Here is a 16267-nt window from a genome sequence, read left to right on the forward strand (position 1 = left end):
CACAAAAGTTATTACAGTGGGTTCAGAAAATATGTTCTCCGTCCAGAAAGATGTAGAGATTGCGTTTTTTGAATGGTGGACCCCACCACACCCTAAACTTACCATTAGTTTAGCACACAGCCCTAGAAGGAACAGCCCTTGACCCCCTAGCCCTAGTTTGGGATTTTTTAGCAGCAATTTATTGGCTCTTGGGGCTGTTGCGAGCCCTCTGCAGAGTCGTGGAGACCTTAGGGAAATTTTGAGAAACATAGAGAGGCGGCCAGTTGGTGTAAATGATGGCCAGTGCCTAACCAGTGTTAGACTTTGTTCTGACGCTTGGAATTTTTGATCCCTACCCTACCCAACCCCACCCCACCCCACCCCACCCCAAAATTCCATGATGACTGGTTTTGTGGTCCAGGATCAAAAAGATCAACTACATTTTTTAGAATAAGATGCAAAAAATAAAAAGGTCACATCAGATCAGACACTGGGTTTAACACTGTTTTTCTGTGGGGGGCACTTAAAGTAAAAGTAAGTTGTACCTTTCCTTCAAGATGAAGCATTATTTAATTAAATAACTTTGCTTCAGTGTAGTACTTTTTATGTGTGCTGAAAACTGAAAATTAGATTAAATATACATAAAAAAAAAAAAAATAATAATAATAATAATAATAAAAATCCATCCACACAATTTATACACCGTACTCCTATTACCTTCACAAATATGCAGAGTCTGAATTAAAATCAAACCAATTTGTTGAAATAACTGTAGGCATAAGGGCACAGAAAACCTGCAAAAAGTAACATATTATACTCTTTTAATATACCACTTTACATAATACATTTCATACAAAAAAAAGAAAAAAAAGAAAAAGAAAACCCTAACCCACACAGAAAAGCTTAACAGCTAATTACAGCTCATACAGCCACAAACTACAACAAGATATAAGACAGATAGGACCAATAACAGCAGAAAAATGTGGACAGCTGTCGCATTTCCGATCTACTACATTTACAAATTTAACAGCTTAAACATGAGAGTTGGTTTTTTTATTATTCAATGCATCAAATAATCAATAATTATTTCTAAAAAAAAAAAAAAAAAAAAAAAAAATCACCAAGTACGGGGCACACCATCTATACTAAACTGGCTTCAGGTGACTGACACTCAAAATTCAACCCAATAAAGTGACCAATATACAAAATTGAGACCAGCAGTTATAGCTCTATTTCAATTAAGTTTACTGAATAAGTCTAGAAGATCTTGAGTACTTCAGCATTTACCTGAATAAACCTCAAGACATCAATGTTCAGCATAACATGTGAAATTAGCACTGCATGAAATTCAATGCGACTTTTCAATAGTTTCTATATTTCCAGATATTACAGAAATCAAAAAGGCTTGTTTGGAGTGTAACAGAACTCACCATGTTCTCTAGTAAAATCAAGATCACACTTTCACATTTTTAAGCGCACAAGCGATCACTAATTGAGAAGTAAAAACATCTTCATTAAAAATAATAATAATAATAATAATAATAATAATAAATAAATAAAAAAAACACATAAAAACCACACACACACACACACACACAGTCAGTTGGACGAGGTCAATGAACTGCCATATACTGTAGTAGTAGTAGCCAACAGAGGAAAAAAAAAAAAAAAAAAAGGTGTTAAAACCGAAACTCACTGCACGATTTTTGGATTTTTTGTCCCAAACAAAAGACTGGCATCGTGAAACCATCATGGTGATTTCTGTGATCGTGGCTCCTAATCCGTGCTCCTATGTCATACAGTAAGAAAGGTTCAAACACGGCCGTTGTCACGGACTTGAGACCAAAGATATCCTACGATCATTTTCTGACAGAGTATTAGAAAAGAAGACCCACTTTTAATGACCAGCCCATAAAAACGCGACACGAAATCAACGTGACATAGCGCTAAAACTTAAAACTGCTTACCTCAAGCTCTTATTCCTTCCTCTTTCGCCGCTTTCACTTTTTTGGCACACATAAAAACTACAACTGCTAAAGTGTAATTCATTATGCTCTTACAAAAAAAAAAGTTTGTATCGTTTTATCAATTCTTTATCATCATATAACTCCTGACATTCAAACTCAACATGAGCTTTCTATTGGTTAAATGCTTCAATACCATTACAACAAACACAAATACAGAGAAGAAAAAAAAAACAATATAAAAAAAAACTTATTCGTAAACATTTCGATCTTTAACAGGTTATTCATTCAGTTTCAAATTTCCATCTTAGTCTAACAATCTAAGTTCAGCTGGTGGTCATTTATACTCACGGGAACAACCACTGACAGGGATGCAAGCAACCAAGAGTTAAATTCACCAAACAACCAAATGTCAAGATATATCTTTTATATATTTTAGATTTTTTTTATAAGCTTTTGTACATGCTTTAGTCCAGAAATCATTATTCAACAGCAATGTATAAATAGTTCAAGTCATTCAGTTTTAAAACAACGAAAATCCCCTCTGTCCTCCAATTTGGTTTCTCCCACATCAGATGATGCACCACAACAAAAGATATAAAACTTAATTTCAGGTGTTGCTCCAGTTTTTCGACTGCTTTTTATTGACTTTCCAGTGTAAGAAATGCTCTACAAAACTGTGCCGAAATGTGGAAAAAGCCACAACCTGTTCAACATAGAAATGTAGGAAAGATTACATATTTTTTTATCTATCTAGCTATGTCTATCTATCTATCTATATATATATATATATATATATATATATATGTGTGTGTGTGTGTGTGTGTGTGCATTTTGTATCCTCCCTTTAACCAAATGTTTGTATGTCTGTCTGACAAAACAACTAGGTTACTCCTACTGTTCAATATTTGAGTTCAATTTAATGTTGTACTTCTTTACTTTTACTCAAGTGTGTTTTCAGACAGTTATTTGTCCCTTTAAACAAGTATCTGTACTTTCACGTGAGTGTAACTGTGTACTTTTCATACCCTTTTTCTGAAAGAGTGATCTCAGTCATTTCCTAAAGTTTACATCAGCACATGATGGAGCAGCTGTAATGATGTTATCACACACAGTTCAAAAATGAGTGGGTCCTACCTTTTTTCAACACAGCTGTTTGTTTTCCCTGGTCATGTAGCACTTTCATTTTTTTTTTCTACAGCCCAGACAGGCAGTGGTTATTAAAAGCCCACCTTGCCAGCAGTAAATTACCCCTTTAATCCAGCGATCAGAAACAGGCTGATCATGCTTCAATTAAAGGCAAATTTTATTTATACCGCTGCAGTTAAGCTTAAAATATATATATTTGGATGTCAAAGTTGCCTAACACATTCTTCAGACATGCAGTCTACATCGAAGAGAGGCATGGAGAAACACTGAACATATCTGTGTGATGTTCAGATCAAATTAAACGTCCTACCATGCCTAATATGCTTCACTACAGTCCTCTTTCAAAGTACACAATTTTTCAGGATTTGAGAGGGAAAGAATACTGTATGTAGGTCAAGGCAGCTGCTATGAACCAAAGAATCTCTCAAAAAACATGAACACATCAAGAAGCAGCTTTTTAATTGTTTATTTTCAAACAACTACACCAAAAACATACTGACCATCTGCTTGTCTGTCTCTACTCCTTCATCTGTCTTATTCATAAAACCTAGAGCAGGGGTGCCCCACCCTGTTCCTGGAGATCTACCTTCCTGCAGAGTTTAGTTCCAACCCTGATCAAACACACCTGTCTGTAACTATCAAGTGCTCCTTCAGATCCTAATTAGTTGGTTCAGGTGTGTTTGATCAGGGTTGGAGCTGAACTCTGCAGGAAGGTAAATCTCCATGAGCAGGGTTGAGCAGCCCTGGCCTAGAGCATTTTCACTGAGAAAAAAACTCACTTGTGTGCTCACACACTTAAATTACACTCACGCTGAACATAAGGCTAAATAAATATATAAATAAATAAATGTCAATAAAATCAACAAATGAAACGAAGTTCATTCAACAGTACATTCAATATTATACAAACATCATCACAGGAAGAAATCAGATTGAACTAACATTCCTCGATTATAGGAGTGGTGTCAAATCGGTCCGAACTGTTTGATTGTCCGAGATCAGCTGACTGCAGTCCGCGAACCAATCAGAGAGAACTACACGACGCACAGTGCTGCTTTGTAAAAATGGACAAATGTAAAAAGGAAACTTTCTACAGGCCGGCAGTGCGGGTCTGCTGCTGGTGTTTGTGCTCGTTTGGGCAGGTGAGAGTTTGATCTCCGTTAAAGGCTGTGAGACAGAGAGAGTGAAAAACAGACAGTAAGGAAAAGAAACGGCAGCAGAACAGGGGAGAGTCTTCCAGCATCTGATCGGGTTCGCCCGTTTAGCCTGTTCCTTTTATTGTTGGATGTGTCCCAGGGGCGGGGCCTGTCCCTGGGGCGGGGCCCATCACGGGGGCGAGGTGGCTCGTCGACTGGTACAGTGTTGCGAGGTGGTGAGAACGAGCCGTAAGCCGGCCAGTCATCACTGAACCGCTCGCCCGCTTCAGCTCCGACTGCAGAGCCACTGCCGCCCTCCACGTCACCTAAACAAGCGCACACACACACACGCTTGCATTTAACACGTCTGTCACGGCGGGAACTTTGCATTCTCCTCTGATTTTTATATTACAGTTTGTCTGGGTAACTAACCAAACTATGATCTGATAACAGAAAGACACTCCCATTGCTGTCTCATTGCAGACCTGAGTAAGAATTTAGAGAGAGCAAATAAGGGAATAATACACAGGATATTGATCAGCAATTTAGGTAAGCAAAACCCAAATGCGTGTTGTCAATTTCACAGTACGAAAGTGAAAAAAGTTTAGTTATCTTTTACAAGCAGAAAAAAGGAAACGTGAGAGATAATAAATATTTGACTAACATCTGGAAAGCACAAATATATACACATAGGCTACTTACATAAAGTTATTTTGGATTTGTTGGATAATGTTTTATGTTTCTTTTCATTTCAATTAAATGCCTAGTAAATTTGTTGTATGTGTCTTAGTTTAGTGTTTATTTTAATATATATAGATTGTATTAATTTTTTATTTCAGTTCAATTTTTAGTTGTTTTTGTACATTGTTACATTAAACAAAAATGTGAAATGCTTGGCAACTGACTGAAATTAAAGGGTTTTATATATTTCAGTTTGCTTTAAATGAAGCATTTTTTATGCATTAAGTTTATGCTAATTATGTAAGTAGGTAAATAAATATAGTAAGCTGACATGACATGAACTTTTTCTTGTAATGCTTATAATGTTCATAAAGTTTTTGTACAAAAAAAACTATATTCGCAGAAAATAACTTTTAACCCTAAATCTGACGTGTTTTAACTGCACAGAGACCTTTTATGTGTTCTGGGAAAATCTGATTTCTTGTGTCATCAGCAGCTAAAATGAACATGCTACAAAACTGCATTACTGCGTTCAATGCATCATTTATGAGCAAGTTTCTGATGTGCATGTGCACACTTCAGCCGATTGATAACATTTACCGCTTTATCTTAAGGTTGTTTCTTTCAGTACAGAAGGTCAACGAGATTAAAGCGCAGAGAAACTCACTGTCGATGAGATCGGCGTCTCGTCCGTTCTGAGCGTGTCTCAGTCTGTTTACAGCCACTCGCAACTCCATGATTAACTGCCGCGTTTTGACGTCTGGCCTGGCGACGTCCACCTCCATCTCCGGATTGTTAATCTGATTCACCAAACCATCGGCTGTAACAGACGGCAGGTATCTGCAAAACACACACGTAAATGTGACCGGTCATGCACGTTTTTGCCTTCAGGAGTGTCAGGATACGGTCTCACACCTGCCGCGCGTCTGTCCGTTCCAGCAGCGATCCTCATTGGTCACGTCGGCCGCCTTGCGTTCATCATTACAGATGGTGTGCGGCAGCGCTACCCAGAATCCCCTCATGGGCCGGAGACGTTCCTGTAGCTCCTCCACCTGATCACAGCCATTCATCACTTATCAATATCAATACAACACTGGCCAACATACAGTTCAGTGAGGCAGAGAGACACTAAACGTAAGAAAATATCCAACAAATTAATATGTATGATTCAGTTAATTATTACAAAAAATTGGTCACTGCATGAAAAGGTTTCTTCTGTTGTGATTATGAACCAACAACGTAGGTCTCGTCCACATTATTTATTCATATATGCTAACATATTGCTAGAAACACCAGTGTTACTTTTGTTGGACTGGATAATTCTGAAAGTTTTTGTACAAATGTTTGAGCTGGGAATCTAAAAGATTTTGACAATCTTTTGTTTTATTCTCTTATTTCACAAAAGATTGTATTCGTATAGGGCTTTGAAATGTTTGACCCCTCACATCGAAGCCTTAGATGACCAAACTGTCATGATGATTTTTATTCAATGCCTTGCAGATTTTCCCAGCGGTCGGGTTTGGTTTGAAGATGCGTCTCACCAGTCGGTCCAGGTTTGTTCCCGATGCGGTGGTGGGTTTCTCCTCAGCGCTGTAGGTCCTGAAGGCTTTCTTGCCGTCTCTCTCTCTGGGTGAGCGTTTGTTTCTGGCTGGAGTTGGCCGAGGGATCCCACAGCCCTGAAAGACCTGAAACCAACGCAAGCACACAAAAACAGCACATTAGCTCAATGCATGACCAGTCTCATGGGAAGATTAATACTGTAGAAATGTTTTAACACACACAGTATAGCTGCATTCAACATCAGTTCAACTATGTTCTCAAGATAGTGCTTCGGGAAACAGGGCTGCAAATAAGGACGTCTGTCGATTATTCCTTGAATTAAATCTATAAAAACGGATTTGAAACAGTTGCTTTGTCATGCCCGGCGTAGACACACTGTTACATTTAAATCCAGTTGTACTGTGTGTTGTTATCCTTTACAGTTATTACCGGTGTTGGGGTAACACACTACAAGTAAGGCAAGTTACATATTCAGATCACTAATTTCATGTAACTAGTAAAATAATGCATTACTTTTAAGTTCACAAATAATGCTATAAGTTACCTTTTTATGGAGCAACCCAATATTGTAATGCATCACTTTTAAAAGTAACCTTCCCCAACACTACTAGCATTTTAAATTATCCAACAAATATTTCAGCAGTGTTTATTTTTTTCGTTTAACACTAATTGTGCTCTGTCTGTCTGCTTTCAGTGACGTGAAATGAGATTCACATGCTACCTGTAAATACTTGTGTATATTTACATAACTTTGTGTTTTAATACCCACTGAGCAAACGACGTCCAAACGACGTCATTTCAACGTCTTTGTCGGAATATAGACATGATCTGCACGTCGGGTGGACGTCTCATGTTTGTTGGGTACTGTCTGTAGTGTGTATCTTAATTTTAATTTCTTTAAATAAAGCTCTGCTGTAAGACTTTCTCCCATTCTATTCAAACTGAACACACGTGGCTCTGTGTCTGAGCATGTTTTTACCTTTGCAGAGATGGTAATGCTGTTCTCTTGCATGTACATGATGCCTTCAGACACCTTCACTGCGATGGAGTCTGCGGCCAACTCGAAATGAAACGGCCCGCCAAGTTTCTCCACCACCACCATCAGAGAGTCTGAGGGTTAATGAAATTCACACGGAAAAACTGACATCATACTGCACATTCACACATGAAGGAACTGACAATTCTCTCATCGTTTACTCCCCCTCGCGCCGTTCCGTGTTTTGCTGCGCTCTGTGTACGTGCGCTGATGAGTGAGTACGTTTACATGGACAACAGTATTTCGAGTTTAACACGATTAAGACAATACTCTAATTAAGAATCTACACAAATCGAATTAAGACGTGGAGTATTCCTATTTTAGTCGCATTATCCACGTGCAGTACAGACACGTACACACCTTAATCACACTATTACCTTCGTGTAGGATTTTTCGCCGCATTTTGCGATAGGATACACACACGGCAGTGCTAAAATGTTTGACGGCAAACAAGAGAATGGCTTTCTGTTTGCACGTATAGCATTACAAATAATTAACTGCACTTGAAGCTCTCAGACAGAAAGAATTTTGACCGAATAATACAAGTTAAACGGTTTAAAAGGTCTTTTTTTCAGTAATTCATCAAAATATTTTAAAACGGTTTCTGGACGGTTAAAATAAAACGAAATCGCATTTTTGAGACAAAAAAAGATAAATCGCGTAGGCCTATAACGTTAAGTCGCATTTTATTATTACATTCAGAAAGACCTGGTGTCTACGCGAAATATTTACAATACACTGGGCTATTTTAGCTCCCCGCACTCCACAAAAATCCTTTCAATCTAACAGTATTAAGAAAAGAACAAGAATGAAATATATAAGACGATAGGCGACAAGCCAAAACGAATTCATTTAGGCTAAAGCGAAACTAAAACTAACTTTGGGTTTCTCGTACTACACAAATCCAGATGTTTCCGTATTCGAGATGTACTTGAATGCCAAAATATTATTTATTATGTAAACCTGGTTTTGTACTTCTCGCCTTCCAATATCCACATAAAAATGTTTGGCATAATATCACGGAAGTACGTTGATAACAATTAAGCAGTGTGATTTTTTTCCATGTGTTTGGCAGACTGTGCGTGCGCGAGCGGCGCCGGCGCAATCACATTTTTTTTCCTTCTAACAGTGGAAACGACTCCTTCTAGTCATACAGATAATCTAAAGTGTAAACGGTTTGCTGTGTATTAAATAAAGAAAAATAGGATGTCGCTTTCAGCCGTCTTCCTTTCGCGCAGCACAAAAATGAACCAAAATTCTGCAATGTAGCAACTTGTTGCACAGGGTTTTTTTTTCTTGTTTTGTTATTAAATAAAAATATTATCTTATAGGCTTATTCATTCATTATATATATATATAGCCTAGCTTTATGATGTTTTTGTCCGTTCGCATAGGCGCGCAGGTATGCGGTGTGATGTGTCCATGTGAATCCTCATGTTCTGTTGTTTGCTGCTTTTTTGTGCATGTAAAATTAATCCCGGGAAACAAATTTTGGTGTTTTAAAGGGACACAGACACTTATCCTTCTAAACTAATTAAATTCTAATTTACAATAATCTTGTCGGATAACGGTTAATAATCGGTTAACGAGCGTCGGCTGTCGGTTAGGAAAAATAACCGAAATGAACATCCCTACCCCAAACTGTATATGGCACCATAACGGGGATTAACTGTATGTTGATAAGTGAAATTCTGGAGGCGACTGGTCAGATGCGGTGATGTGGGGACGTAGTGGCGTGTGCCATTAATCGATCTATGTACTATAACATGTAAAACGGGAACATGAAAGGAATATTCTAAAAGGAACTCATATAAACACCTTAATCATAATATTGTCTTATCCAGAATAAGGTAAATAGTTAGATTACTGATGTCCATGTAAACGTAGTCAGTGTTCGTCATGTGTGATTGAAAGCTTAAATGACATCGGTTTCATCATATAAAGGGTTAGAGTGTCTTGATTCGTATGAATTACGTTTACCGTGTCTTCATGTATATTTTTGAAATTTGAACTGCTGATTTCAGACTTTTGACTGATGGACAAATGAGAGAATATTACAAATACGTTTGTTGGTGTACATAATGTAAACGACGCAAGAAAATGATCACCGAATAATAATTTTCAGGGGAACTACGTGGCTTTCTTTCTTACCAATGAAATTGTTCCATTCAGAGTCTAAGTCGGCCTGATTGGCCAGGCAGCCCTTCATGACGTTCAGGCACAGCGAATGACAGGGCTTGAGGGAAGGAAGTCCACGACACAGCGGACAAAACCACTGCCGCATTAACGCCCGAACACACTCGGATCCTACGGTCAGCTGGACACACACACACACACACACACACACACACTCACGTCTGGTTTATTATCCTTGTGGGGACTCTCCATAGGTGCAATGGTTTGTATACTGTCCACACTGTATTTTCTATCCCCTTACCCTAACCCTACCCCTAAACCTAACCCTTACAGAAAACTTTCTGCATTTTTACTTTCTCAAAAAAAATCATTCTGTATGATTTATAAGCCTTTGTACCCATGGGGACCTCAATTTAGGTCCCCACGGTGACACTAGTCCCCATGAGTCTGTGTGTATTCAGGTTTAGGTCCCCACAAGGATATATAAACAAGTCCAAAAGAAGAGATGCATTAGCAAACTCAGCCACAGCATGATACACGTCCAAGAGAATATACAAACATCATCACGTTTACTTTCTCTATTATATTTGACGGGATGAGCATATTATTGTTAGGGCTACACTGCAAACGTTTTTTTCTATCAGTTTAGAATGATTGGGATTCATTTTGTGTGTAAATAATACAATATTGCTTGTTACTTCGTCAAGTCACACTTTGTCTACAGCATTTTATAGAATACAGATTGTTTCAAAGCAGCTTCACAGAGATCAACAGAAATTCAAATCAATTATGGAAACTTTTAACTGCAGTGATCTGAACAATGGCAGTGCTGTCTTCTGCAGAGCTGCTTTACAGCTGGAATTGAGTTCATTTTACCATTTACACTATTATTTTCCTGTCTATTTCTAGGCGTGTATAAAGTGCTTTAGAAATAAATGTCCCTTGACTTAGAAAACATTATATAAATGTAGAACAAAAAATTATAAACGCATAAAAACATGAACTGTTTTTCTGCGAAGCTGCTTTGAAACAATATTTATAGGAAAAACTCCCTACAAATAAATATCAGATACAAAAATAATACAAAAACAGTCAATAAAGCACCTGAAAAGTGAGTGTGAAAGAGACACTGTGAGTCACCTGCTTCTGAAACTCACAGACCCAGTGAGCACTGACCAGTGTCTGACCGGCACCGCTTTCACCTGAACAAAATCCAACGATGGTGTTGTGACTTTGCTTTTTGTGGTTGTGAGATGCAGGTGTAGCACTGCTCAGATCTTTTCTAATCAGTTATTTGATTTCATATAGTTAGTCATATAGTTAAATCTCGAGTCACATTTACGCACCTTTGTCGCTTTGTTCACTATGTCTCTTCCTGCAGCCAAACTCTGAACCAACGACCGCGCCGCAGTTAACGCTCGCGACACCTGCCGATAACAACAAAGTAATATGATAATGATGACGATGATATTTTATAGAAAAGTTTGAATCAGTTTGAACTTTGTTCTTATTTATGTTATTCTGTGGTTCTCATGATAGCCATATGAGACATGTGAAGACCAGCGCTCCACATGTAACCATGTCACGTCCTTTCCTTTTCTTTCCTAACTCTTACATATGCTTAATGTTTAAGACTTTTTTTAGAGGTTTATAGCACCATTAATTGCTATATGTTGAACTCTGACAGTGAATCACGTATGCTCTGTGTGAAAGTGTTAGTCTGTTTCAGTGACGTGCTGCAGCTCAACCTTGAAGAGAAATTGTCTCCGTTTAATCTAGTGGTGTTTTTGTAGAGACTGTTTAGGAATACAGTAAGTATGTGATCATGCCACAGGAACAGCCTGCAGAAGAATCTACAGGCCCAGATGATAGTTATGATAGTTGCTTACCAATGGAACTTAGTGTCTCCAAAATATTGTCTTTTTTTTTTTTAAACCATCATGTTTGGATATTGCTAGAATGATCTACACTATTAACATATCAGAGCCTGTAGAAATGATGTCAATATGACTATAAGTACTAGTGCTTATGTATTGTAAGTTAGTTGGGGCTGGCTCCTCTTGCTCATTTTCTACAGTTCTTTGGAAGCGTGGAGAACTTCAGTAAACTCTCTGTCAACTGACTGGACTTCAGATTCTTTGTCTTGGTCATAAAATGACAAACACAAACACATGTAATAAGAAGTTACCTGAATGTGCAGTTTATGTGGCACGTCTCCAAATGGCTGAAGCTGTTCGGCGTGTTTGCTGACACACTCCAGATAGTCCTCGGTGAACTGATACTGAGGGTTAACCAGAGCAAACACTCGCTCGACTAGTCCTGCCCAGAAATCAGAGAGCACCTCGGCCAAACTCACTCTGCCCCCTACAGACAGACACACACACACACACACACACATGTCACCGGATCGTCCAGAATCACACCGGTGTCACACCGTAAACACACTGACCCGTGTAGTAGCGCCGCAGATCTGCGAACAGCTGCCGGAAGATGTGAGCGTTTTGCGTGTACAGATGACCATACGTCTGTGTGAACATCTGATTCATCGACTTCTCTGCCACATCCATCAGCTCCCGGAAAAACTCTGACACCACAGGAACAGAAGCCAGAGAAAAAAATTGTATTTATCCACAACAAAACCTTCCGGTCACCATGACCTCGGCCAGTGAATTTAAAGCATCTGGAAAGGCTGATTTGAGATGTTAACAGATGAGAGATGTTTCCACGTTACTCAAAACAATCTCACAGGTATTACATGTGTCTTGCAGAGCAGTTTCTGTCCAAATACATCAGAAAATCAGTAAACACGTAAGATTCTCGTAGAGCAGTTCACAAAATATTCTGTTCAAGCCTTTTCTGGACATATTTAATCTACTTTAGAGCAAAAAAAAAAAAAAAAAAAGGAAACAGCACAGATCATCAACGCAAAACACGTGATGGATTAATCAGATACATAGTCTAATAGAACATATTTAAAAATGATTCAAATAATAAAACATAACTGAAAGAAACAGACAGAAAAGTAAATAAAGTGTCTGTCTTGTCCCTGATGAAGTGTTGTGTCGTTTGTTCTTGAGTCTGTAGGGCTCAAGCGGCATGAACATGTTATGAAAGATTTGATGTGCTTCTGAAGATTTTTTTTCCTATTCACAGACCAAAAGTTTGTCATGTTTTGTTAAATGGTCATGAAAAACATCAACTATATACGTGTGTGTGTAATGTAAAATATGTAATGTATTTGCATGTATTTGTGGGAACCTTTATGCTTTATGCGTCAAGGACAGTAAAATGAGACGGTTTGAATCAAAAGACCGCATGTCTGTCTCCTCTCTCAACACACACACTTTGGCAGCATTTTTCAGGACTGAGGTGAGAAATGATAGATGCTAAATGAAGGGCGTTTCATGAGCGTAAAGATGTTTACAGCACAGTCAGTCTTTCATGCTCTCAATCAGGTCCTCACCATCAAACTTGCGGTGTCTCTGGGTGAAGGTGGTGAGCAGGAACTGGCTGGTGTCCTGGACCGAAGATAGGAAATCAGCCTCGCTCTGGCGCGCGAGCGTGTCCTCCATCACACTGGAACAGCAGGTGTAATCACGAGGACACAGACGCAGGTGCTCACCTGCCAATCACAGAACACACACACACACACTGGGAAATGAATTAGTGACACACAGCTGAAGAATCAGAGACAAATTCTGTAATAAAGCATCTAAGAAAAAGTCTGCAAATCATTGCACAGATACAAATAATACATATGTGATACAATCTAGGAAAACGCAAGTTGAAATTTTACCTTTTTACCATATGAAAGCTGGGTTCAATCCCTTTCCAAAATTGTTTTTAATTGTTCCAGCTTGAACGTAACAGAAGTTATGGCTAAGTTGGCTGATAGCTATGATTTTCAGGAATGGAATTTAAAAAAAAAAAAAAAGGGGTTTAAAGCGAGAGGGCTTTCACTTTCAATTCAGGAGTTTAAGAAGAGCTGTCTGTTAAGTCAGGAGTGCTATACTGCATCATTACACAAACAAACTGATGTCTGTTTTCCATTGTTTATCATGGGCATAGTCTCCGAACTTTTCATCACCCCTTGTATGTTTAGTTAGCACGAAAAATGCAGCCTAACTTGTAGTTTATGCTTAGAAAAGCGAGCGCAGAAATCAGCCTGTTGCATGTTCCTTTAAATGCAAATGAGCTCTGCTCACCCCGCCCTTCTCTTCTGTGGAGTGACTAGCCTTGCTCTGTTTACTTTAGCCGCGTTTAGCCGCTAAACTTGCTAACTAGCACGTTATTAGGAAAGGCCTCTTATAAAGATGCATAAAAACCCTTATACTCACTTCTGCTGTAAGTGAAGCTGGATCATGAATGATTCGCAAGAATATAGACTCATTTATGTAGATCGGGAGGCGCATTCCATTCACGAACAAACGAAATCCACTGCACCTTCAGCGGCTCAGATGTCGGGAGTAAATGACGACCACTATGTTCATTATTACATCCAGCAACACAACACCTCAATCACTTAGGAGCCATTCTTGTCTACGTTCCGGCATCGAAACAATGGCGATCGGACTGTTACAGCTCATCAGGGCGGGTCTAAGGTAAGATGCCAGTGTCAATCAAACTATCATGGGAGTGGCCTCTGTCGGTGTGACGTCACACAGACAACAAGCTGAGAATGGCTTGATTTGAAAAAGGGAAAATTATTTTTACAGATTAATTAAAAACCACTGGATGGATTTTTGTCATTATAGGGTAGATTTGTACACACACTGCCAACACACATTTATGTTCAAACAACATGAAAAAGTGAACTTTGCATCCGATGACCACTGTAACATAAGAGAAAGACAGTCATTTCTACTTGCTGCAATTAATCGTTACTTTTCTGCACTAAACAAGTGAATTGTCGCCAAGATATTTTTAGAGATTATAGACAAGATGGAATAGAATAATAGGATACTAATTTAATGAAACCTTACATTTTACCTATTTTTCGAATTTCCTGAAAACGTTCCAGCGACATCCGACGCGTTTTCCCAGATATTATATATGCATGGCCTATATATTAATGAATTCACTACACATTATATTTCTATATTTACTATTTCTGGACTGTATGAACTAATTATGCTTGTTAACAGACAGATGACAGACAGACAGGCGGGCTGATAGATTCAGCTTTAGTTAAAGCTTCAGCAAAAGTAGGCAAAAATCACACACACATATACGGGCTGATAGAGCGGGTGATCTGGCGAGTCTTACCGCTGATGTGTGTGTGTGGGGCGGTGTTTAGCTCGTGTTTCTCTCCGTACACCCGGCGCGACTCTCCGCAGCTCCTCGCGCCGCCCGCGGCGCCCCACAGCGCGATCAGGTACACCAACACCTTCATCATCTTCAACAACACCGAGTCTGTGAAGGTGGACAGTAAATCACTGATTAAAGACGAGACAACGCGAACCTGCTGCGTCTCAGCGGAGCCGCGTCTCTTTGTCCCGGGATGTTCGTGCACGCGCGCGCGCACACACTCACACACTCAGCCTCCCTGAAGAGCGTGTGTCTGAACAATAGAAACACACACGCACACACATTTTCTCTTTGTCGGCTTTTTAACAGCACTAATCTTTTATTCGGTCAGATCGCAGTGTAATTATAATGATTTAAAGAATAAATAATAGCCTATGCCTTTATAAAACATACATCATTTGTCATGAAGACAATTGTTGTAAATCATGAACTGTATCCGATATAATTAATCAAAGAAGCCGCTGTTCAATTATGATCACAAAACTGAAAAATATATGATTTAATGAGTAGTTTTAACGGGTTATTTATGTTTTCGAAACGATGATTAACGACACTTTTGCTCAATAAAATGAAAGCAACCGCACAGACAACCACTTAAAATCCAAAAGTTTTATTAAGATTATTTATTTATTTACTTACTTAACATAATAATGTATTACTGGCACAAAACTAGCACAGAGTCTCAGAACAAGGAATTTTCCATCCTGAAAGAGATGAAAGATCAGCATAAATCAGTGATGTCAATATTGATCGCTGCCATCTGCTCAGTTAAAGCGCGAAATCGTGTCGTTGTGGAGTCAGTGACTCAACAGGGAATAAAAACAACACGAAACACTATAAAAAGCTGAGAGACTGCATCTAACAATGTACAGAACGGATGAATCGAGGACCGCACACACAGAGTGGCGGAGCTATGACGTCACTTTGTGCGCCAATCAGCTGTTGGCGTCACACTGGTTCCCTTGACAAAAACCCAACAGGATTTTTCCAAAGACTTTTGGATTATCGCAAAAAATAAGATCTCCATTCAGCCGCAGTTCATGACACTTACGTGTTTTGTCCATTAAGATAGTCTTCTTAAAATAATACAAATTTTATTAATTTTTAACCCTAAATACAAGCTCCAAAATTAAAAAGGCAACATTAGGCTATAAACGAAGTACACCATGGTCGCTCGCCTTCAAAGTCACCACCACTATGCTACCGACAACTTTTAAACTTATGTTTTAAAAACATTTTCCATGATAATTATTTACTTTGTGGATGAATTTTCATCCACACGTTACATTATAAAAAATATATACATTTGTTTATGTTCT

At 38.7% G+C, this 16267-nt stretch overlaps 1 protein-coding gene across 1 annotated transcript; it reads right to left on the minus strand.

Moving 5' to 3' along the window:
* Positions 1-3798: 3798 nt before the first annotated feature.
* Positions 3799-15734, minus strand: gpc2 (glypican 2). The gene is made up of 12 exons (XM_051128413.1): positions 15588-15734; positions 14907-15053; positions 13105-13263; positions 12091-12225; positions 11830-12005; positions 10988-11068; positions 9657-9822; positions 7449-7579; positions 6451-6594; positions 5825-5961; positions 5577-5749; positions 3799-4554 (listed from the first exon to the last, which is right to left on the minus strand). The coding sequence occupies exons 1-12, from the start codon at positions 15592-15594 to the stop codon at positions 4253-4255; spliced, it is 1758 nt and encodes a 585-aa protein (XP_050984370.1). The 5' UTR covers positions 15595-15734; the 3' UTR covers positions 3799-4252.
* Between the last annotated feature and the right edge of the window lie 533 nt (positions 15735-16267).

Source organism: Labeo rohita, chromosome 14, assembly GCF_022985175.1.
Source record: "Labeo rohita strain BAU-BD-2019 chromosome 14, IGBB_LRoh.1.0, whole genome shotgun sequence".
Classification (NCBI taxonomy): domain Eukaryota; kingdom Metazoa; phylum Chordata; class Actinopteri; order Cypriniformes; family Cyprinidae; genus Labeo; species Labeo rohita.

What these genes read in the sequence shown, in the direction of transcription:
- gpc2 (XM_051128413.1), bottom strand. An exon ending in TGAATGGAACAATTTCATTG is followed by an intron (nt 7,580 to 9,656) that starts GTAAGAAAGAAA and finishes ATTAACCCTCAG; the next exon opens with ACTCTCTGATGGTGGTGGTG. An exon ending in GAACAAACCTGGACCGACTG is followed by an intron (nt 5,962 to 6,450) that starts GTGAGACGCATC and finishes GGCTGTGATCAG; the next exon opens with GTGGAGGAGCTACAGGAACG.